We start from the raw sequence: 23,160 nt of genomic DNA, 5'->3' as shown, positions 1-23,160 counted from the left end.
TCTAGACTTGAAAGGGAGTTTTGAAATACCTGAAAATAAGTAAATGGGGAGGGGTTACCTGAGCTCCTGTAAAACTTGGGAACATGGAGCCCCATCCTGTGTTTGCTGTCAGGTGTTGCAGTTGAAAGTGGGATGTTGCCCTCTTGAAGACATTCCTGGCTTCATGGAATGTTTGACCCAGGGAAGTATTTATTTAAAGTACTTCCACTCTCCTTTTCACCTGGAAAAGGTTCCCAGGTGACTCACAATGATCACTAGTAAATCTTTCTGTGCCTTTAGGCTACCAATCTAAAACAGTGCAAAAGAGATCGGGGAGGAGTGGTCACCCTGCCCAGTTGATCTCTGTCCAGCCTGGATGCTCTTTTCTGTCCAGCCTAGAAGCTCCTCTTTGTAGCCATAGGAGATATCTCTACTCCACTTGAATGGACTGCTCTGAAATAGAAGTGCCTCTCTCCATGCTTGCTCTGGATAATGTGTAGGGTCTGTGCAGGAAAGAGCTTGTCACTTGGCTATTAAAAGAAGTGGCTGTCGATCGATGGGGAAGGATGGAGTTGGGACTATTGAGCTTCCGCCCTCTCATTCTCCCCAAACCTCTTCCCAACAGTGGCACGTTTCGCAGGGAGCCAGGAGGAACCATCGTACTCAATGACCTTACAGCGCAATGTCAGATCGTTTGGGGCAAACAGCAAAGGGGAAGGATGGAAAAAAGTATTCGTCGCTCAACCTGTTTGATACATACAAGGGCAAATCCTTAGAAACACAGAAACCCACAGGTAAAATGACCTGTGTTTGGTGGGGAGGGCAAGTATTTGCTTCTGAGTGCTATTCTCAAAGGAGGAGGCGGTTGCCATGATGAACGTGCTTAGTCTCTGATGCCCCCTTGATGGCACTCGCAGCGCCCTGAGCAGCTGCTCCCTCCTTGAGTTCATCTGAAACTACCAATTTGGGACTTGGCATGAAAGCTCTTTGTAGTTGCAGCAGTACGTGGGGTCGGTAAGGGAAGCTTTGCTGGGGGAGGTGGGAGAGGGCGGAGCTTTCAAGAGGGTCCCAAGGACTGTGCCTAACCCTGCCTCCTCCTTCCCCTACAGTTACTCCCCGCCATGGCTTGCAGAGTCTCGGTAAAGTTGCCATTGCCCGGCGCATGCCACCCCCTGCAAACCTGCCAAGCTTAAAAGCGGAGAACAAAGGCAATGACCCCAACGTCTCACTAGTGCCGAAAGACGGGACAGGATGGGCAAGCAAGCAGGAACAGCCAGACCCAAAGAGGTAAGAGGGAGCCAGAGGGGCACAGGCACTGCTTTTCCGGGTGGTGGGGAAGAAGGCACATTCTCCACCAACCTTTCCTTCAACGGGCGTCTTCCTTCCTTTTGTCTCCAGTACCGATGCCTCGCCAGCTCAGCCGCCGGAATCGCAGTCGCCGCCGGCTTCACAGACGTCTGCCTCAAACCCACCGAAACGACCCCCAACAGCCCCCGAGGTAAATCCAGGGCAAGAACTGGGGTGCTTCAGGCTCCCAATCAGAAGCTCTCCTCTTCTGGACAGTTGTCTGTATCAGCTTCCAGCCTAACAGATCCTAATGCTTTTTCTACAAAGAGCCAAGGTTTCCTAGCTCCAGTCCCTTCTCCCCTCTGTTTGGCCCCAGCAGGAGCGCCAGTTCTCTCCCTATTTAATTGCCATTCAGTCCATGCATGGGTGCAGTCCTCCATCTACCAGGAGCTTATCAGAAGGACTCTTTCAGGACTGGCTAAAAGGCACCTCCCAACTTTCCTCTTAGAGACAGCCTTTCTCCTGCTTCCAGAGCAAACAGTTGCAGGTTCTGGCCTGGATACGCTATAGTTCTAACTGACTGTCCAGATTTTGCATTGTTGTTGTTGTTTTGTTGTTTTTTCTGGCATCAAAGCTTTTGCAGAAAGTTGGACTTTATTGTTGCTCACTCTGTGACTGTCTCAGACATTGTGTTAAGCTATGGATTAGCATTACATGCCCAAGCCTCTGGCTCATGTGCTTCCTTCTCCTCCTCCAGCACAGCTTTCATGAACTTGGTAGCTTCCAGTTGAGTGTTCAAGCTTAGTGAGGCGTATGAAAACAAGCTAGAATCATAAGACTGTTTGAAGTTGCCTTGCCTTCCCTAAAACATTGCTAAGACTAACCAGAGTTTGTCTGGGTTTGGGCATAGTGGGTAACTGTGTATAACTAAAGCTTCTAGCCTCGGTTGTGGGCACAATAGAAGAGGAGAAGGTTGCACATGAGTCCAAGGCCTGCTCATTAATCCAGGGGTTGGGAAACTCTGCTTCTTTCCCTGATTGCTGTCTGCCTTGTCCTGCTTTCTCTTGGGGAGAGGGAGACCAGGCACTTTTGCTAGTCAGCTTAGAGACCCAGCCACTGAGACATGGCTTGGCCTCAGGGCTTGTGCGTGTGCATGCCTGCCAGACTCTTCTCTTCTTGTAGCGTGGCTGCATCACTGCAGGCCAGATGAAACCAGACTTCAGTTGAGTCAGAGCAGACAGGACTGATCCAGCCCAGAGGCCTCCCCAACCCTGCTTTAAACCATAGTCTAGTGCTATATCAAAACAAAACCCATGTGAACAACTGCACAGCAAGGGGCAGGGCTGCCCCAGCCTTGCTACTTTCTAGAACAGGAGAAGTCAGTGTGCCCCCAGATGGTGTTTGGCTCCAGTTCCCATCAGCCCTAGCCATCATTGTAAATAGTTCAGGATGATAAGACATTCTGGAGGGCCCTGTGTTGGCTGCCCTTATTCGAAAGGCATTTGAGCCATCCTTGGGTTGATTCAAACGTGAGATTTGTGGGGGGGTTTTCTTAATGAATCAACGTGAACCTTTAGATTGTGTCAGTTTTGGAGATCGCTTGACCAAAGGAAGCTGGCAGGAAGGTCAGTCCATTTTGACTTCCCACCCTTCTTCTTATTCCAGAATCCCCCTACAGTAGCAAGCGGGGCAAAGTCCTGGGCACAGGCCAGCGTTACCCATGGAGCGCAAGGAGATGGTAAGCTGCCTTCCAGCTAATTTTGTGTGAAGCTAGGACCTCGAGACTTTTGGAGAGATGAGAATCAGTATGTTTCAGCTCCCATCACCATTTATTTTATTAATTAAAAATTCATAATGGCATCTATATTTTTTGCTGCCCCTCCTAAAACATTGCAACATCACACTTCTTGGAAAGACCAGCAGAGAAAGCCACACATGTATTTCCCTGGAGAAGGGTATTCCAGAGATATGGGGCCACCAGCAAAAAGGCTCAACCCCTGGTGCTCAACACTCTGGTGTGCTGCCATCGCCCCAGATGTGTCAGGGACACTTGTAAAGGACCCACCTGGGCTTTCTTTCTCTGATGTCAAGGTGGAAAGGGATCAAGCCTACTGTCGCGATTCTCTCGCGAGGAATTTCCGACCCTGCAGGCGGCTGGCGACCAGGACAAAGCTGGCAAAGAAAAGGACACTACCGATGCGTCGTATGGGCCCGGACCAAACCTCCGCCCCCAGAGTGAGTGGTTTTGCTCAAGTGCCTGTTGCTTCTGGGCCCCAGAGCAAGCTTGGGGTGGGGAGAGCATTGCCATTATCAACCATTGCCAGAAGATTTTCTCCTCCTTCGCTTGGGGACATCTAATGAAGCTGAAGGGGGAGGACAGACAAAACAAAGCCCCTCTTCATGTATCACATAGTTTAAAATGGGTGGGGGTCAAGACTACTAGCCACGATGTCTACATGTAGACTCCTCTGTTGTAGGCAGTGTGCCTCTGAATGCCAGTTGCTGGGAATTGCTAGTGGGGGGGAGGTGTTGCACCTAGTTTCTGCTTTCAGGATTTCCATGGGTGTTATATTATCTGGTTGGCCTCTGTAAGGGCAGGATGCTGGACCAGATGGGCCACTGGCCTACCCCGGCAAGACACATCTTATGTTCATAACTCCTCTTCCGCCCAATCTCTTGCAGACGCTACCAGTTGGCGGGATGGAGGTGGGCGGGGCACTGACGGGGAGCTGGTGCCCGAGGACGGACGGGCTGGGGTTGGCCTGCAGCCCAACGTCCCGCCTCAGTTCCCTCCCTACCGGGGGATGATGCCGCCATTTGTAAGTATATTGCAGAAGAGGAGGTGCCAAGTGACTTTGGCCACCTGCTTCCTTGTTTGAGGGCAGGGGAAACTGAAGAGAGAGGAGACCATCCAGTAACCAATTTCTCCCCTACCCCATCTCAGATGTATCCCCCGTACCTCCCGTTCCCGCCTCCATATGGGCCGCAGGGACCTTACCGCTACCCCACACCAGAGGCGCAGAGGTAAGGGTTTTTTTAGTTTTAAAAAACGTGATAATGGCAAGTGATCTTTGTGGCAGAAGGGGAAAGTATATAGAGGACCAGGAACAGGAGCAAGCATGGGGAACTGCAGGAGATTGCGGTCAACTCTGCATATCTGGAGCCAGATGTTTTGGGTTCCTTGTACAGTCGTACCTTGGAAGTCAAACAGAATCCATTTCGGAAGTCCGTTCGACTTCCAAAATGTTCGGAAACCAAAACGTGGCTTCTGATTGGCTGCAGGAAGCTGCGGAAGCCCCATCAGATGTTCAGCTTCCAAAAATATTTCACAGACTGGAACGCTCACTTCCAGATTTGCAGCATTTGTGAGCCAAAAGGTTCGAGAACTAAGCTTGTAATTGAACAGGTGGACAACGAAGGGAAGGCATGTGGTTGGAGTCTCTTTAGGCCTAGCAGATCAATCAGAAATTGGAGGGAGAAGGAAGTGGCATCTGTGAGATAGTGATGGATATAGAGGGGCACCTTTCCCTTCTCTGCTCCCACCATGCTCACACAAGGAAGAGAATTCCTCTATAGGTTTCCTGTCGCACCAACAGAAGCTGACATTGAATCAGTAGAATGCAAGACTGTCTCTGTTTCTCTGCAGCATGGGATACAAATATGGCCTAGAGAGGGAGGCACAAAGGAAGGAAGATACTTATTCATAGTACTTGATCCTTTGGTCCCCTTAGTGCAGGGGCAGGGAATCTGTAGCTCTCCAGCATTTCCTGGCATGACTGGTGTTGAGGAATGATGGGAGTTTTGGTCCTTCAGCACTTGGAGTGCTGCACTGCACTGCACTGCTGGGGTTAGAGCAACATTCTTATTTAGATCAGCAGCAAGGAAAGTCAGAGGTGCGACGTTTCTGTTGATCTCCATCGTCCTGTCATCTCCAGGTTCCAGCGGCTTCCAGGACCCCGCCCTTCGCAGCCTGCAGCTCGTGTGTCAGAGCCTGTGAGCCGGCCCCCCGTCCTCAAGCAGGATGACCTGAAAGAGTTTGATGAGCTGGACCAGGAGAATGATGAAGGCTGGGCAGGTAATGGAAGAGCCTAACCACAGAGCTGGACCTCGGCTACCCACAGGAGCCGGGACTCTTGAAAGGGTTTCTTGTTATTGGATCTGTCAATCGAAAGACATCCTATTTGTCTCCCACAGGAGCCCATGAAGAAGTGGACTACACTGAGAAGCTGAAATTCAGCGATGAAGAGGATGGGAAAGAGTCTGATGAAGAAACCACTGAGAACCGGTAAGATTAGGCGGTGCTAAGGCCAATAACCAAGTCTAATCCCATGCAGCTGGCACAAAGCATGTTGGTTTTGTGAGACGGGTGACACACACACACACACACACACACACACACACACACACACACACCCGGTGCCTGTTGCTGAGCTGCAGCCCTGAGCCACATGGGATCATCTTACAGAAAAGTCATTCTTGCCTGGCTGCAGCTACATCACAAGAATACCTGTGCATGCTCGCTCCCTGCCCCCTGCCAGCTCTGAGCAGAGGGTGCAGGATCTAAATGGCCCCATTTGACACCTCTCTCTTCACCTCTGTCCCCAAGCAATGATGAGGCTTCCGGCCCGGAAAGCCAGTCGTCGGGCACAGACACCAAGAAGGCTGGAACTCCAAAAGAGGATCAACCCCTCGTCAAAGCAGCCTGGGTCGAAAACGCACGTCCCCCAGAAGGTGGCAAAGAACCACCACCGCCACCTGCTGCTGCTGCTGCAGTCCGAGCACCGCCGCCTCCGCCACCACCACCCCCCAACCGGGGCAACTGGGGGCAACCCAACGACTTCCCGGTGAGTTTCTGCAGGCTGCAAATCCTGCTTGAGATCACCTGCGGTTGGCAGCTGCTATTCAGGTGGGCCAAAGTGTGGAGAACCCAGGCCCAGGTCTCCACATTAGATTGCATTGGGTTTCCAGGTAAACCAGTGAAACGAATGTCCTTGTAAAAATGGAAAACATCCTTAGCCAGAACAACGCACATTGGCATCGTTGTTTTGATTTATGCTCTCTGCTTTTTGGCTAAAATAAAATAGGCATTTGGGTGGCACTTGGCATTAGCCCACTCTATCTCAGCTTTAACTAGAACTTCCATGCTGAGTTATTGGAAGGGGTGAAGCAGTGAGGGGACAGAGCAGCTTCCATGCGGATGTTTCAATACTTGAATTTTGGCCTTTGGGCTCCTTAGTGAGGGAACACGGGTGTGAGCAGGGACAAACTCTTGTCTCCTCGAGGGTCTTTGGGAGTTGAACTTCCAGCTCAGGTTTCCTTTCAGTGGAACAGCTTTGAGCGAGGGCTTCTCTCTCTCTTGGCTATCCAGGACCGCTCACTGCGGCCACTCCCCCCAGAAGACGAAGATGAAGCTTGGCGCCAACGGCGGAAGCAGTCCTCTTCAGAGATCTCTGCCGCGGTGGAGCGGGCCAGACGCCGGCGGGAAGAGGAGGAGCGGCGTATGCAAGAGGAGCGACGGGCGGCTTGCGCCGAGAAGCTCAAGCGCCTGGATGAGAAGTTTGGAGCTCCTGACAAGCGCTTGAAGCCTGAGCCTCCCAAGGAGCCACCGCCTCCCGTCATTGTGGCTGCTCCCCCTCCTCCTCCCCCTCCTCCTCCAGCTCCCACCCCTGTGCCCCCCAACCCACCGGCTGCCCCAGTCGCCCCCGAGGAGAAGAGGGAGAAAGAGGAGCCTGTGCTGGCCAGCCAACCTCACAGTGCTGTCGTGAGCAGCAGCAGCTGGCACTCCCCGGGCCCTGGTAAACTTGACTTTTATTTTTGGTGTTCTTATATAGATACGCTAGCTGGCCCTGCCATGCGTTGCTGTGGCTCATCCCTGTAATTTCCCCCACTTGTGCCAATCCATGACGTATCCCCACCCCCGGCTTATCCCTGTGATTTCCCCCCTCCCCCCCCCAGCTTATCCCTGTGATTCCCCCCTCTCTGTCCCGACCCATGAAGTATCACACCCCCTTCTCCCTCCACCCCCTGGCTCATCCCTGTGACTCGTCCCACCGTATCCCGACCTATCCTGTCTCCTCCTCCCCCAACCCCCACCCAGGCAATTCAGTACCTCAATTTGGCCTAGTCTGTAAAGGCCTAGTATGTAAACGGGAGCCAAGGTGCTGTTGAGAGGGAAGTTTTATTGGTGCGGTACCAGTGTAGCCGCTGCTATAGGGCGCTGGTTCTTTTCCCAGCATGCACTTTTGGCTGAGTGGTGCGTTCTGGAACGGGTTTTTGGGGGGGTTTACCTGACGGAGGTGTGACATCTGTCTTAGCAAACTTTCCTATATCCTTCGGACATTTGGATGTGATGTGTCAAAATTTCACCTCAATCGGTCAAGCGGTTTTGGTGAAAAGTGGAAACACACCCACATGTCCTTTTTACATTTATATATATATTTATAGAGAGAGAGAGAGTCTAAGGTAGTTGGCAGCCAAAATGAAAAGTCATCTGATTGAAAAGTACAATAAAACGACAAGAAATGACAGGGGGAAAGCCCAAAGCGTGCAACAAAAGGAAAACAGGAAGGCAGTAGGGACTGGGCATACTTGGCCTGACCTGCCTGCCCACGTGCCACATTGTGTTTCTCGTGGCCAAATGATTCTTGGCCGATGGTACAAATCTCCCATTTTATTTATTTATTGAATTTCTACGTTACCCGAAGGAGCGCAGTGCTGTGTGTTGCAGCAGCCATTACGCACATGGCAAGCTGTCAGGTGATGTTGCTGTCATTTGAGTCATAGGGACACAGGAAGCTGTGTCGTCGTCTTCCTCCTGAGTTCTTACCACTGGGTCCACCTAGTTCAGGACTGTATTGGCAGCAGCTCTCCCAAGATTTCAGCTGGGAGTGAGTCTGGTGGCCCAAAGGCAGCATACCATGTCCCTGGTAATAAGGCCCGTGGAGCATGCCGTCTTGCCTGCTGATTTGGTGGGTGATGCATACAGGCCTTTGGGGAATCTGTTGGCCCCTCGTGCGATGCTAGACTCTGAACTGCCATCATCCCTGACCATAGGCCAGGCCAGAAATGGGGAGATCCAGAGATTGGCAAGGTTGAACCCAGAGTCCACCTGTTGCCTCACAAAGCCCGCCTTTCTTTTGTGTGTGTCTTGTGCATGTCTACTACAGCTGAGCCCGCTGTGGCTCCGCCTCCCAAGGAAGTCCCCGAAATGCGGGAAGAGCCCCCCACCTTGCCTGGTCCTGCTCTCCCAGCCGCTCCCGCTCCGGCCAAGGTGGAGCCCAAAGCTGAGACGGTCCTTCAGGCACGCCAGCCGCCTCCGGCTCAGACCCTCAGCTATTCCAAGTACCAGAAGTCATTGCCTCCACGATTCCAACGGCAGCAGCAGGTACAAGGGGTGGAGGCAGGCGCCTGGGCTGGGCACTTGTTCCTAACAGGGGAGGAGTCAGTTGGGGTGGGACCGAGATAAGGAAGCAACTTGGCTGAGGTTCCGTTGCAGTGATGAGTCTTTAGACTAGAGTCTCTGACACCCCTTGATGTCCTCGCAGCTACCTGAGCAACTCATAACTTCTCCATCTAGAGACACATGCATCGCAGGAAGTGGGGGGTATCTCACTAGGGTGCTGTTGAGGTCACTGAAAGAGCCCTCTCTCCTCTTTGCCCACCAACCCCCTTTCAGGAGCAGTTACTGAAGCAGCAGCAGCAATGGCAGCAGCAGCAGCAACAGCAGCAACAGCAGCAGCAACAACAACACAGCCAAGTCCAGCCCCCGATGGCTTCCTCTTCCCAGCAGCAGGCAACAGGGGCTCCTCTGGCAGCCATGGGCCCCTCGGGCAACGTCCATGCTCAGCCTGGGCCGGCAGGGCAGCAGCAACCCCCAGCCCCGCCTCCAGCGCAGCAGGCCCCGCCCAAAGGCATGTACCCCGGCTCCATTGGAAGGCCGCCCCCGATGCCGCAGATGAACTTTGATCCTCGCTGGATGATGATTCCGCCTTACATGGACCCACGTGTGATGCAAGGGCGGCCCCCCATAGACTTCTACCCCCCTGGGGTCCATCCTTCCGGTAAGTAGATCTGAAGAAAAGGAAGTCCAGGCTCGTCAAAGCAGTTGAGCAGGCAGCCTTTTAGAAGACTGTCGGACCCAGTAGGCCTGACTTGCAACGGGTGTGTCTTCTGTTCACCACTCAGGTCTCCTGCCCCGTGAGCGATCAGACAGTGGGGGCTCCAGTTCAGAGCAGTTTGAGCGCCATCCTCCAATCCTCCGAGAGCGTGGCACTCCGCCGGTTGATCCCAAGCTGGCCTGGGCCGGAGATGTCTTCACCAATGCCCCTTCCGGTGCAGACTCGAGGTCTCAAACGGCATCCCTTCGGCAGCAGGAAGAGGAAGAGAAGGGCTTACGGTGAGCGAACGTCTGGAGGGAGTCTGTTGGGTTGGGCGGGAGCAAGATCTCCCAGCGGGAGGAGGCTGAGGTTGTCCCATGTTTGTTTTGAAGGTCTTTTTGTTATTGGAACCACATAGCAAGTCATGGAGTTGAGGGCCTTACAGTTTCTTGACTGCAGTAAGGACAGTGGGATGGGCCCATGGTCTTGTGTTCTATCCTAAGAGGCTAGCGGTGGAGGCTCTCCTGCCACTTGGTTGCAGTTTGGAGTGACAGCTGACACTGCTTGGGGTCGTCAGCGGATGACCCCAGAATAAAGGATCTTTCAATCATCCTTGCTCTCCTTCCTTTAGGAGTGAGACCCCTCCGGTTCGCCTGCGTGAGGCCATCACTCCCCAGCCCTACATGGGGAACTACCCTGGTTTTTCCGAAAACGGCAACCCTGCCCCAATGCACCGCTTCCCAGTGGATGAGCCACCACGAGCAGGTCCCCCTTGGCAGGCCACAATGGCTCTGACGGCACCCACAGAGGTGAGCAGAAATGGACGCCCTGAACCACCGGTCCAGATGCCCCGCAAGAGCGAGGAGGAGCCCCAGCTGCTGCATCGTGAACCCCCAGAAGAGATCAAGACGGTTGAGTCTCCCGTCATTCGACCAGTGGTGGCTAAGAAGCCTCCCTCAGAACAGCCCAAGGAGGAGCCTCTGGTCAAAGAGGAGGTCCTGCGGCGAATGGAGAAGCCGGCGCGGCAGCAGCATGAATTCCACAAGCAGCCGCGGCGTGAGTCCAAGACGGAGACGCGCTGGGGCCCCCGTCCTGGCAGCAGCCGGAGGATTGAGGAGATTTCCGGGGACAAGGCCCCACGGCGAGCCGGGCCCATCAAGAAGCCGCCGCCACCCCCTAAGGAGGCAAAAGACGAAAGCGAGGAGATGCGTTCTGCTGGGAAGGCCAAAGAGGGGGCCGAGGCAGCGGGCAGCAAACCCGAGCTCCCTAAAGAGTCTCCGAAACCGGGCAAGGAGAACAAGGCCAAGCCGGTGGTGAATGGCGGAACAGTGATGCCACCCAAAGAGCAGCAGCATGGCACACTGTCGCCAAGCCGTCGGCGCCAGCGGGAGCCCCCGTACGAGCGTGGCGGCTACACCGGCCGGGGGCGGGCCAGGGGCCGAGGAGAGTACTTTGCCCGAGGGCGAGGTTTCCGGGGTGCCTATAGCGGGCGTGGGAGAGGGGGGCGCGGGAGAAGCCGGGAGTTCCGCAGCTACCGCGAACCCTTCTACCGGCTGGATGATGGCGTGGGCAAAGCAGCTGGGCCAGGCTCCACCTTCCGCCCACGCAATGCCAGCGAGACACGCAGCGAAGGCTCAGAGTACGAAGAGATACCGAAGCGGCGGCGCCAGCGGGGCTCTGAGACAGGCAGCGAGACACACGAGAGCGCCAGTGACGTGGCCCACTCTGACAAGGAGGTGACCAAGGAGCCAGCCCCCAGCCATCGCAGCCGGGCCCCTCCTCTGACTTCTGCCATGGCCCCCTCCTCACAGCACCCTGGCTTGCCTCGCTTTGCCGACAAGCTGCCTCCGCGCCTCTCAGACCCTGGCACCCGTGGTGGGCGTGTCTTCACCCCTCGTGGCGTTCCCTCACGCCGGGGCCGAGGTGGTGGCCGTGCGCCCCCTGGGGGGTGGAGCCCTCCTTCCAAGCCCCAGCCCAATAAGAAGCCCGAGAAGCAGCAAGAGGCAGTTCTGGAGCCATCGGGCAAAGAGAAGGCGCCGTCAGGCCCTGCAACAATGGCCCCAGAAGAATCCGGTGGTTTCCAGGCCCCCTTAAAGCAGCAGCCACCTCCACCACCTCTTGGCCCTGGCTCGGACCGTGGCTTTGACCGGCCACCACGGCGCCGGCGCCATGGCCGTTCGCAGCAGCAGGACAAGCCGCCCCGGTTCCGGAGGCTGAAGCAGGAGCGTGAGAACGCAGCCCGACTCAACGGCGAGCAGAGGGCTGGCCAACCCTTCTCCCCAGCGCCTGCCGCCCCGCTCCCCGAGGAATCGGCTGCCCGGCGCGTGGCTGGCACAAAATCTCCTGACTTGTCCAACCAGAACTCGGACCAGGCGAATGAGGAGTGGGAGACGGCTTCGGAGAGCAGCGACTTCACGGAGCGCCGGGGCGGCGGGGAGAAGGAACCGGCGCCTGGCGGGCCTCCCCCCACCGCCTTCCTCAAAGGTGGCTGCTCTGGGGCGCCTTCGGTCGGTGGGCGGCCCTCAAACAACGAGCTCAGCTTAGCCCAGAGGAAGGAGATGTCCAAACGCAGCTTCTCCAGCCAGAGGCCTGGCATGGACCGGCAGAACCGACGATCCAACCCCGGCCCAGGGGGAGGAGGCAAGGCTGGCCGCGGAGGGAGTGGTGGTGGGCGCAGTGGAGGGGACAAGAGGAGCTGGCCCTCTCCCAAGAATCGCAGGTAAGTACTCGGAAGAGAAAGCCCAAAAAACTGAAGGTGTGTATTGGGGGGGCAGAGAATTGGTAGGGAAAACTGGAATGGCGGAGAGGTAAAGAGAAATAAGATAGAAAAGGAAACACAGGTGGCATTTGGCAAAGTGCTATGTGAGGTATTATTTCACCCAACAAAAGTCCACCTGTGCAATGTGATGTTCCTCTGCCTCACTTTCCTGTCCCTCCAAACCCCCAGAGCAGATTTAGGGGTTGGGGTGTCCCAACATGTGAGCGGGCCTCATTCTGTGCATGCAAAAACTTGTGAGAATTGTGTCCCTTGTTTCCCTTCTCCGGCAGTATCCTTTTAAAGCATATTTGTGGAACGTTATGCACCACTGTCATTTGGCCCCAAAAGTTAACGAATCCTCAGCCCCCTTAGTGTGCACATACATGCCCTGGAGTAAAAAACAGAGGAAGGAATCTGTAGGTTGACCGTGGGAAGTTGGGAACAGACAGAAGACAGGGCAATCCTACATAAATTATGTAAGAGAAATGGCCATTGTCAAAAAGTGGGAATTTTGAAGATGACTTGTTGATGGAGAGGGTGGGAGAACCAGCCAAGGAAACCCCCAGTCTGCTGCCATAATATTTCCTGCTTCCTCCTCCTCCTCTAGCCGGAACACCGATGACCACTCTCCAGGCCTGAGCCTTCCCCCAGCCCCCACCACCAGCACAGTGTATCGTTTGGACCGCGTCATCCACAGCGACCCAGCTGGCATCCAGCAGGCTCTGGCTGAACTGGGCAGCCGCCACACAAAGCCAGCCTCCCCTGGCCCTGCCCAGCCTCCCTTCCTGGGGCCTGGAGGCAGCAACTCCTCTGCCCTCCCACTGCGACGCTTCGAGAGTAGGAACAGTGGCAGCGCAGGTAATGGGCAGAGTCTGTGCTTAGTAACCAGGGGAACTGGATTTCTTTGTCTTGGAAGAGACTAAATTCATTCTTGGCGATCACTTACTGTATCTTTCCATCTATTTTGGGGGACTCCGATTAAAGAAAATGGGGGGGAGATGTATCCGTGTTAAGACGCCCCCATTTTTTTTTTCATTTTTTATGCCTGCTCCTTCCCCACTGCAATCCCATTTTGCTGTTTTTTCCATCCCGCCCAATTCAGACTCTTGCTTCCTGGACAAGAACCAGCTGCTTCTCTCTAGCAGTGCCCCAGTGAAGGAGTCCAGTGCATTGGGTGGCTTTTCTGCAAAGCGCCGGGAAAGGCCCCGGAAGCAAGACCTGCTCCAGCAGGTGAGCGATTTTCTCTTTTTATGTAATCGCGTGGCATGAAGCAGAAGGCTTCCCGGCTTCCCAAGGTCTCATGTATGTGTCTGTCCCCTGTCTCTCTCAGGAACCCATTCCCTTCCCCAGTGGCCCTGGCTTCTCGGCCCCCAAAGAGGAGACCCCCGGCGAACCTCGCAGCAGGAGCGTTCCGGTGTCTGAGGGGCTCGCCCCACAGATCTGGAACCAGCTGAATTCCAGTGAGTTATTGCAAGCATGTGGAGAAGAAGGAAAGGCCATGCTCCTGGGGCAGGCTGGGCAATCGGAACTGGCAGCGAGAGGGAGCAGCTCTTGGGGTCAGGGACGAGAAAGCAAACATTGCTGGTTCAGAGGTGCCCCTGTGTTTTGTTTCACCAGACTCCTCCCGAAAGAGCTACCGCCCTGCCTCTGTGGAGCCCTGGATCGACCCTCTGAATGCCTTTGAAGAGGTTGCTAGTACAGAGGTGAGGTCCGCTGAGATGGGATGGTTCCGGTGCATGCTCTGCAGAGGATCCCTTTCCAGGGCGGAGCCAGACTTTGCCGATGAAGGAGCTTTTCTGTCCCCCTAACCCTGTTTGCTGACTCTGCTTTGCCCCTTGCCCAGATGAGCCTGTCTGACAGTGGAGTGGACCTCAGCAGCGACTCACAGGTCTCCTCGGCCACCTGCAGCCAGCGCAGCTCTCCCGACGGGGGTCTGAAGGCCACACCAGATGCTGGGGCCAAGCGCAGCGGAGCCATCGGCAAAAGTACCGAGGATGCCGCTGCAGCCGGACCGGAGGGAGCAGAGCCAAAAGAGCAGAGGAGGCGGCCCCCGCTAGCCAGAGACTCCAGTCTGCTGAAGGAGAAGAAGGTACAAAAGTAACTCTGGGGTGTCGCCACATCTTCAGTCAGCACTGCTATAGCGCATGCAGCTGCATTGGTTTCCTTAATGCAGTGGTGGCCAAACTCAGTGCTCCAGATGTTTTGGGACTGCAACTCCCATCATCCCTAGCTAACAGAACCAGTGGTCAGGGATGATGGGAATTGTAGTCCCAAAATATCTGGGGGGCAGGGTTTGGCCACCACTGCCTTAATGGTTTCCTTTACTGGATTGGTTCCACCCCACCCTGTTTTACTGAAACAGCTCTCCCAAAGGTTTCTGGTGTGTGTGTTGCACTGAATGGCGTGTCCTCTTTTGGCTCTTCCATTGCCCTTCCCATGAATCCCACAGTTGATTCTGCCATCCTGATTGGGCTTCTGAAATCACCTCTTCTCCTGACTCAACCACCTCATTTCTCTCTTGAGCTCTTCTTGTCATTTTTGCTCCAGTTAGGACTTGGTCCTCTGCCTCGGTTCGGCATTACAAATGGGGATCTGTGAGAATTGCAAAGCTGTTAGGAGGACTCCAACCTTCCAAAGATCCTTTTGGCAGCAAAGAAAGCATTGCCCCTTTACAGCCACAACAGCTGCATCCTGCTCCACTTTTCCAGAACAGCTTCCCCCCTGCCCTCTTCTTGCTAGAACCACATGTTGGTGGTTTCAAGGAATCTTAGTGTGGGGTGCATATGTAGCTAACATGGACAATGCATCCCAGGTTCTTTTTGCTTTGGGATTCTTTCAGGCAACTTCTATTCCTCTATCTGAAAGCATATTCAGGAGGGGGTAGCGTAATTGAAGGACGTGCAGGTCTCTGCGCTTAAAATTTTATCCAAGTAAAATTAGCCCAGGCTCTTCACCAGATTGAATTCCATTATACATAAATCATTTTCACATTTTCTCCTAATCTTGGGGAAATGGCAGTAATCCAGGCAAAGAATGTAAGCTTCCACCCCCTGAAATCCTGCACTGATTTTGAAAATACTACCAGGCATAAATTCTCCCCTTTACATACCATTGCACTCATAAATATGTTTGTTTGTTTTTTAAGTGCTTTCACTTCAGCTGCAAGCATCAGTTGGTGCTAAATAAATGTGAAGTAATAGCAGCAGTTCCCCCTCAACCCCCCCCCCCAAGAAATCGCTGGAAAGTGAGCCTGGATACTGCCCTCAGGCTAAACTGTTTGCCATCCCCATGGTCTCAAAGGGCCCATGAGTTTCACCACCACCCCTCCTCCTCCTCCTGCGACAGGTGAGCAGCTCCCCTGAGCCGCTGCCCCGGGACCACCCTCCCCCTGGTGCTATTGGCACAGAGCGTTCCCAGCGAGTGGAGAAAGCAAAAGACAACAGTGCAGAGGGTCTGGGTGCGATGACGTCCGAGCCAAACCCCCAGCTCGAGTCCCCCGGGGCCTGCCCACCCATCCAGTTTGGTGCTAGCGATAAGGTAAGTGCCAAGGCCTGGCTTTCTTCCTGCGCTCAGCAGGAGAGGGGCAAGACGCATGTGTTTTGCAGTCTCTTCTCGTACAAGTCCCAGACTCGGATTCCAACCCCCTCCCCCCTGGTTTTTGCCCCCTTCAGGATGCTGACCTTCGCTTCATGGTGAATGAAGGGCCGAAGCCAGATAAAGAAGAGCTGCACCAGGGACTTGCCGAGGGGGTAAGTGGGGGGGATGTTCCAGTGCTGATTTGGGGCTCCCTCTTCTCTCTCCCTCCCCCTTTGAGTTCAGCTTGGAGGGCTGCAAAAGAGCTTGGCTTTGCCAACTGAGCAGTGGGTGACCTTGCATTCCATCTGTGGGGCCTGTTGTAGTTTCTGCATGTAGGGGCTGCCCCTCAGTAGTCTCTTGGATCAAGATGCAAAAAAACTGGCTTCTCTTTTGAAAGGCCAGTCTTGGTCAGATTCCTGGATGAGAGCAGGGACATCTCTCTCCCCCTAAGGTGTTGGGGCGGGTTACAACATGTACCTTTTTAAACCACATATTCCATGGAAGATAAAATCAGAAAAAGATACTGATGTACAAGCAATATTGGGGCTTGATTTTTGCAACCTGTTGTGTGTGTTTGCAAGTTTTCCCCAAAACCTCAGCAGGTTTAAAATGCAGCTGTTAGACCTGGGTGATACGGAATATATTTTGTCAGATTTATTGTTATTTCAGTTTGCTTCTGCGGTGCAGGGGATTGAACTTTTAATATGATTTCTCTATTAGTATATTTTTGCACATGGCAAGGTAGAGTTTAAATCTGTACGAGGGAATGAAACATTTGGTCCGTTTAGAAAGGAAGCCTAGAGCTTGGTTGCCTCCAATGACTCCCCTGCCTCCTCCCTCTCCGCAGCTGACCTCTGCCCCTAGAGAGTGGGAGCTGCTTCCGCCGGCACCTCCCAGCCACCGAGCTTCCCCCGAGGCGCCTCCTGGTCGCGGCTGCGAGGCCCGGCCATTCCCTGTAGCCCCAGCATCTTGCCTGCACAGCCTCCCAGCAGACACTTCCGTGTTCTCAGGTATGGAGGGGCATTTGGAACGGAAAGGGAAGAGCTCACATTGTGCGGCTCCCAGCCAGAGCAGTGGTTGACTGTGCTTCTTCCTCCCTGCAGGTGAGAGGGGCCAGGGCCAGCGGCTGTACCCGGAGCTGTTTTACGGGAACCAGGTACCTACCTTGGCAGATTGGGCAGAGGAGGGGCGCCTCCTGTGTTGCTGTGGGGCCTCTGGCACAGCTCAGAGGAGGAATGGTTTTAGCTATCCCACCTCCTCTGAAAAGTTCCTTGCATCCTCTTTCTGCAGGTCCAAACTGCCCAGCTGGAGTCCCAGCTTCATGGCGCGAGTGGGGGCAGCAGCTACCGTCCGAGCACCCCTTCTCTGCACTCCTACAGGTAAGGGCAGGGGGGGCATATGGGGCTCTGAGCTCCCCTTGTGGCAGGGAGACAGTGCAGAGCCTCTGCAGCATGGCATGCATTCCCGCCCTGCCTTTTGTGAGAAGCACTTGAGTAGTCCGGTCCACAAAGGTGATATTGTACCCATCTTCGTGCGGGCCGCCACGTGCAACATGAAGCAAGCTCGTTTTCTGCTGCTCCAGGGGGTGGGACCCGAACCAATGGATTCAAGTTACAGGAAAGGGAGATTCCGACTAAACATCACAGGAAGAACTTTTTGGCAGTGGGAGTTGTTTGACAGTGGAACAGACTCCCACAAGAGGTGGACTCTCCTTCCTTGGAGGTTTTTAAGCAGAGGTTGGATGGCCACCTGTCAAGGATTCTTTAGCAGCGAATCCTGCGTTGCAGGGGTTGGATTCTGACTGACTTGCTTCCTTCACTCGCTAGGTCCCAGCACCTGTATCTCCAGCCCAGCCCAGCCCCCACTTCTCCTGGTCAGACGGCCACGGGCGCTGTCTTGCCCAGCTCCGCCTTGCTTTCGGGGGTGGCCCTCAAGGGGCAGTACGTGGAGATATCGGCCCTGCAGGCGGCGGAGCTTCCCAAGCTGCCAGCCACAGGCTTGCTGTACCAGGCTCCCCCTCCTTCCTTCATCTACAGCTCAGCCTTCTGCAGCAGCCAGCTGGCTCCAGAGCAAGCCCTGCTTCAGGTACTAGGCGTTGTGGTGGGTGATTTAACTGAAGGGCAGGTCTTCTGGGAATTGGGGGTGCAGAGAAAACCCGGATTTCTGGAGGCAGGTTGGAGAGGAAGAGTTTATGATGTGGCACAAATGGATGGGAGCTGGGAGAGAGAGCAGGGCAATGGGGAATTCAGGGAAGGGGGGTGTCTTGTTTTAGGAAGCCAGGAGCTCTTCTCTCATGCTGCGCCTATAAATAGTGGGCAGCTACTCTTCATAGGCAAGTAACTTTGTGCCTAGGAGCCAAGCTTTCTTTTCAGTTGGCTTGAGTCCTTGCTCTTCAGCTCCAGAGCACAGATGTGAGGAGTGTTGCCAGTTAGTGAGGATCGTGGGCCGCATGCTTCTAAATACCGGTTGCTGCGGATCACGAACAGGAGAACATTCCTGCCCTTAGGTCCTTTGTCACGGACTGGTTGGACGCAGAGGAATGGTGGGAGGCACCAGCTGGGGGACCCCCAAAGGAAGAAGGCTCAGAGCTCAGGGAGTGGTGGTGGGAAAACAATGAGTGGTCGGAGGGCGAAGACTGGGAAGAGGAGGTGTTGGAAGTTGAAGAGGTAACAGGGAGCAGAGAGAATCGTTGGTGCAGAGAGGTCTAGAACCCAAGCAGGAGAGGCAGAGAGGGATCTTCCCATCCTGCTACAACAAGCTCCCCTCCCCCTTGGTCTCCCAGAATCAGAAGTGGTATGAAGAGGGAGGAGCAGAAGCAGATGTGTCGACGTAGTTTCAGATTGCTTGGGGAAGGACCCAGGGAAAGAGGACACTTAGGGAGCTGTGGGAAGGCAGGGACCTATAGTCTCCATGACTGCCTTCTAGGAGCAAGACTTATTGAAGAGAGTTGCTGTGCTCACTAGGCCTGGCACTCCTGAACAGATCCTGTTGTTCTAATAAAAATCACTCTCTGTGATTTGCTGCCTGCTAGCCTCTGACACCCTGCTTGTAGGTTTCCTAGAGCCATTGGCTCTTGGAACTGATCCAGGAGGGTTCTGATGATGATCTTGGGTTCAGAAACCTTTGATGCAATCTAAGCAGGCCGCCTCCTCTGGTCCTTCAAGAAATGGACTGTGTTGGGAGTTGCCATTATCGAGTTCCTTCTCCCCTGCAGGTGCGCCAAGAACTTGCATCCCCCTCTGAGTTCTACCCAGCCGCCCTGGGGCAAGGTAGCCAGAGCAACTTCCTGACTGCCCCAGGCCCTGGCCAGCAGGTGAGCGAAGCACCATCTCTTTCAGCCCAGCTCTTGGACCGAAACTGTCCCAGGATTGTAATGCCGCCCCTGTCTTTCTCTCTGTCCTGCCCCAGGTCCTTTTGCCCATGGTGGAGCCGCCCCAGCTGCCCCCTGTGGTGAACTTTGGCTCCTTGCAGCAAGCGCCACCTTCTGCCCCTGCCCCTCCACAGCCGCCGCCTCCCCCCATGCCCCTGGTGTCCGTGGCCACCCAGGCTCTGCGGCCGCCCGGGCAGCTAGCTGGGCGCCTCGTCTCTCCAGCCGTGCGAGCCTTTCCTCACGGCGGAGTGGGCCGTAGCGAGGTAAAGAAGAGGGCTGGCGGGCTGGATTCTGCTCCATGTGAAAGGCCTCCCCACCCACTGGTTCTGATGTAGGATTTTTTTTCCTCCCCGCCAGCTCCATGCTCTGGAAATGAAGCCGCTACAAGATTACAGGAAACTCAATGGCCTGGGGTCTCCAGGGGCCCGGCCCCCCTCTGGGGGCAGGTGAGTGTTCTTTGTGGGGCAGAGCGAGCTTTGGGGACGGAGGAAATTTCCTGGAAACAGACTGGAGGGTCTCCAGTTCTCAGACTCCCCCACCCCGATGCTGCCTGGGGTGCTGGCGCCATTTAGCAGACTCAAAAAAAGGACGACTGGACCCATCTCACATTTGGTGGAGTGGACCCGCTGGCCACAATGCCTTGAGTCAGCCAGGAAGCATAAGAAAGGCCTTTCCCTAAAGCAGGCATTCCCAAACTGCAGCCCTCCAGATGTTTTGGCCTACAACTCCCATGATCCCTAGCTAAGAGGACCAGTGGTCGGGGAAGATGGGAATTGTAGTCCAAAACATCTGGAGGGCCGAAGTTTGGGGATGCCTGCCCTAAAGCATCTTCCTGTTACTAGTGCCTTTTTGTGTGTGTGCAAGTTCTCGGAAGCATTGTTTCCATTAAAAGTAGTGTTGGAAGATGGTTCCTGAGCAGCAAGAGAGAAGTGAAATAGCACCTTTGGCTGCCTCATCACAGAGACGTTTTCTCTCCCCTCAGGCCTTTCTCTGGAGGCTTTGGTGCCAGGCTGAAGTCCCCTGGTTCTGCCTACGGTGGTATCTTCCGTGCCCAGCGCTTTGAGGTCTACCAGCAGGTGAGGCTGCCTTGTGGGACTTGCCGTGTGAACAGAAGATGGGATAGGGATTGATAAACGGAGCCCGCTTTTTAAGGCAACTCTGGGATTATTAGGGTGGGGGTTACAGGAACGCAGCGACATTCCTCCTCTCATCTGCTGTGTGTGTGTGTTCTCCTTCCCCTCGGGCTTCCCAGTCGGACGTCCTTCGCTGGAATCCCCGCTCTTGGGAGCGAGCCGCTCCACCTCGCGACGGAACGCCAGCCCGCCGCCTTGAGCCAGACATGCGCTCCCACACTGACAAGCAAGACCCCAGTCTCTCCGGCCACCACTAGCCCAGGATGCTGAACCCGCCCCTTTTTGATTCTGTTAACTTCCTTCCCCCTCTCCTCCCCAAGATCGCGGGAGGGCTGTTTGCAGGGGTTTGTTCCTCCTCCCCCCCTCTTTGGTGTATCCTGAATACGGGGAGTCTCCTTAAACTCCTTTTCTGTTTGTATGGGGGGGTGACACTGGAATTTGCCCCTTGGAGTAGGGGTGTTAGACACTTAGTGGGTGCTCAGAGTGTATTTTGGGAGGGGGGCAAGGATCAGGATTTGGGGAGGCTCCCAGCTGAATGTATTTTTGCTTATTTCCTTTGGTTTTCACCTGAGTTTATTTTTCTGGTAGGGGGCTCTGTTGCCCTTTGATCTGAGGGGGGAGCAGCTCTGAGGTTTGGAGTGTAAATATATATAAATATGAACGTGTCGGGGGGGTCTCTCCTCTTCCCTCTTCTATTTATGGGGGTGGGGGGAGGTGAGACTGGGAGCCTGTCTCCTCTCCTATTTGCTCCTCCGAGTTTGAAATAGGAAGCATTGAGTTTTTAAAAAGGTGGTCGAGCTGGTTTGTTTAATAAATAAAACCAAAAAAGTTGTTTAAAAAAACCAATAAAATAAAAAGTCAGACTGTGGGTTTTTTGAATTGTCATCTTACCTGCTGACTTCCTCAGCGTGCGAAAACTTCCCTCCATGGAAAATGAAGCATTGTCAGGGGAAAGAATTAGTTCTCTGCATCATGGTGATTTTAGAAATTACAGGTGCCCTTTGTGAAAAATATTGTCTTGGCAAAGTGCTGGTAGTGACTGCTTCCATATTATCAGAGGCACGAAAGGTTATATAGAAACTGCTTACCACCCCTTGTAAGGCAGCTCTGCTCCTTGAGCGCTTCCATTCTCCCAATCTCTTCTGGTGGCAGGGGGGGAATCGAAATTGCAACAACCAAATGTCTCAATACCAGCCACTAGAGAAGAGCAGGGCTCTTCAGACAAACCACACCCACCCACTTCCCCATGCCTGACAGCGGCTGTAGGAAATTTCAAGCAGCAGGACCATGCCTCTACAACAGAGAAGGGGAAGAACAGGAGCAGCTGGACTGAATGTCAGTTGCAGGCACATTCTCCAGCCACGCCTACTAAAGGAAGACACTTCCTTTGGGTCATGGGCAATAAGTGACCAATTGACAGATGGCCTACATTGGTTGGTGGAATCGGCTGTACTGGGCAACAACATTCAACATCTAATAAGCATTTAATCTATTCCCAAAGAGAAGGAAACTGCAGGGATTGTTGGTTGAAGAAAATCCAGTCTTGTGGCCTGTTTTTCACATTTCGGCATCAGTTCGCTGCTAGCTTTTTTTTTTTAAAAAAAAGAGGTCTTTATAAAAATTTGGCAGCATTTTTATGCAGATTTCCCCCCCCCCAATACGTTCTTGTATGCATTTTCTCCAATACAAAAATGTGTGCATGTAAGTTTCCCTTTTTTATGTGCTATTTTTCACATATACCACTTTTATCCATACTTTCCCCTCATACACATGTTAATATTATCTGCTTGGAGGCGGCTTTTCTTTAAAAACCTCTAACTGAACCAGATGGGCCTATTCCAGCAGGCTCTTCTTGAGTTCTTACAATTTCTCCTCCATTCCTCATTGCCACGTTTAGACCACGCACAAAACTGAGGCACAAAAACAAGTTCAACATAATACTTTGCTGTAAATATTTTTTTTAAAAAATATACCCCAGTATCATCAGAAGTTTGGCACAGGTGGGGTGCAAAGGGAAGAGGTGCCCGCCCACCCCCAGCATAGAAATGCAACAATTATCCTCTGGCAGCAGCCAGCATGCCAAAGCTTACTAATTTTACTTATTTATATCCCACCTTTCTCCCAAGGAGCTGAGGGTGACATACATGGCTCTCTCCTCACCCTGAGACAGGGTATGTGAGAGACGGTAACGGGACGCATGGTGGCTCAGTAGGGATGCGAACCCTAATCTTTCCTACCGCAGTCCAACACAGTAACCGCTATACGGTTGGAGGCTGGATGGCAGCTAACAGATTGAGGTTGAATCCTGACAAGACAGAAGTACTGTTTGTGGGGGACAGGAGGCGGGCGGGCGTGGAGGACTCCCTGGTCCTGAATGGGGTAACTGCCCCTGAAGGACCAGGTGTGCAGCCTGGGAGTCATTTTGGACTCACAGCTGCCTATGGAGGCGCAGGTCAATTCTGTGTCCAGGGCAGCTGTCTACCAGCTCCATCTGGTACGCAGGCTGAGACTCTACCTGCCTGTAGACTGTCTTGCCAGAGTGGTGCATGCCCTAGTCATCCTCGCTTGGACTACTGCAATGCGCTCTACGTGGGGCTACCTTTGAAGGTGACCCAGAAACTACAATTAATCCAGAATGCGGCAGCTAGACTGGTGACGGGGAGCGGCTGCCGAGACCACGTAACACCGGTCTTGAAAGACCTACACTGGCTCCCAGTACGTTTCCGAGCACAATTCAATGTGTTGGTGCTGACCTTTGAAGCCCTAAACGGCCTCGGTCCAGCATACCTGAAGGAGCGTCTCCACCTCCATCGTTCTGCCCGGACACCGAGGTCCAGCTCCGAGGGCCTTCTGGCGGTTCCCTCATTGCGAGAAGGCAAGTTGCAGGGAACTAGACAGAGGGCCTTCTTGGTAGTGGCACCCGTCCTGTGGAACGCCCTCCCAGCAGATGTCAAAGAGAAA

General features: G+C 54.0%; 1 protein-coding gene and 1 non-coding gene across 3 annotated transcripts in view; both read left to right on the top strand.

Moving 5' to 3' along the window:
• PRRC2A (proline rich coiled-coil 2A) overlaps window positions 1-21,798 on the top strand; it is a 37,624-nt gene extending 15,826 nt beyond the window's left edge. Inside the window, exons 2-32 of one of the 2 annotated variants that reach the window (XM_035107163.2) lie at window positions 605-773; window positions 1,089-1,266; window positions 1,378-1,477; window positions 2,932-3,004; window positions 3,358-3,501; window positions 3,949-4,085; window positions 4,211-4,290; window positions 5,202-5,341; window positions 5,461-5,551; window positions 5,873-6,110; window positions 6,635-7,061; window positions 8,433-8,650; window positions 8,942-9,326; window positions 9,451-9,661; window positions 9,994-12,081; window positions 12,728-12,978; window positions 13,223-13,350; window positions 13,451-13,580; window positions 13,738-13,823; window positions 13,964-14,209; window positions 15,466-15,657; window positions 15,792-15,869; window positions 16,544-16,706; window positions 16,800-16,852; window positions 16,987-17,075; window positions 17,523-17,781; window positions 18,911-19,009; window positions 19,105-19,329; window positions 19,424-19,512; window positions 20,049-20,142; window positions 20,319-21,798. In XM_035107163.2, coding sequence (XP_034963054.2) covers window positions 662-773; window positions 1,089-1,266; window positions 1,378-1,477; window positions 2,932-3,004; window positions 3,358-3,501; window positions 3,949-4,085; window positions 4,211-4,290; window positions 5,202-5,341; window positions 5,461-5,551; window positions 5,873-6,110; window positions 6,635-7,061; window positions 8,433-8,650; window positions 8,942-9,326; window positions 9,451-9,661; window positions 9,994-12,081; window positions 12,728-12,978; window positions 13,223-13,350; window positions 13,451-13,580; window positions 13,738-13,823; window positions 13,964-14,209; window positions 15,466-15,657; window positions 15,792-15,869; window positions 16,544-16,706; window positions 16,800-16,852; window positions 16,987-17,075; window positions 17,523-17,781; window positions 18,911-19,009; window positions 19,105-19,329; window positions 19,424-19,512; window positions 20,049-20,142; window positions 20,319-20,456 — 6,942 coding nt within the window. In that variant the 5' untranslated portion in view covers window positions 605-661 and the 3' untranslated portion in view covers window positions 20,457-21,798. The remainder of the gene's footprint in view (window positions 1-604; window positions 774-1,088; window positions 1,267-1,377; window positions 1,478-2,931; window positions 3,005-3,357; window positions 3,502-3,948; window positions 4,086-4,210; window positions 4,291-5,201; window positions 5,342-5,460; window positions 5,552-5,872; window positions 6,111-6,634; window positions 7,062-8,432; window positions 8,651-8,941; window positions 9,327-9,450; window positions 9,662-9,993; window positions 12,082-12,727; window positions 12,979-13,222; window positions 13,351-13,450; window positions 13,581-13,737; window positions 13,824-13,963; window positions 14,210-15,465; window positions 15,658-15,791; window positions 15,870-16,543; window positions 16,707-16,799; window positions 16,853-16,986; window positions 17,076-17,522; window positions 17,782-18,910; window positions 19,010-19,104; window positions 19,330-19,423; window positions 19,513-20,048; window positions 20,143-20,318) is intronic. The other variant, XM_035107166.2, reaches the window with a different exon arrangement.
• On the top strand, window positions 8,757-8,821 carry LOC118081636 (small nucleolar RNA SNORD52). The gene has a single exon (XR_004692103.1). It is a non-coding gene; the product is annotated as a small nucleolar RNA SNORD52 (small nucleolar RNA).
• Window positions 21,799-23,160: the final 1,362 nt, after the last annotated feature.

This window comes from Zootoca vivipara, chromosome 2 (genome assembly GCF_963506605.1).
Source record: "Zootoca vivipara chromosome 2, rZooViv1.1, whole genome shotgun sequence".
NCBI lineage: Eukaryota > Metazoa > Chordata > Lepidosauria > Squamata > Lacertidae > Zootoca > Zootoca vivipara.
Note: the sequence above shows the minus strand (reverse complement) of the source record. Positions and strands in the feature narration are given on the sequence as shown.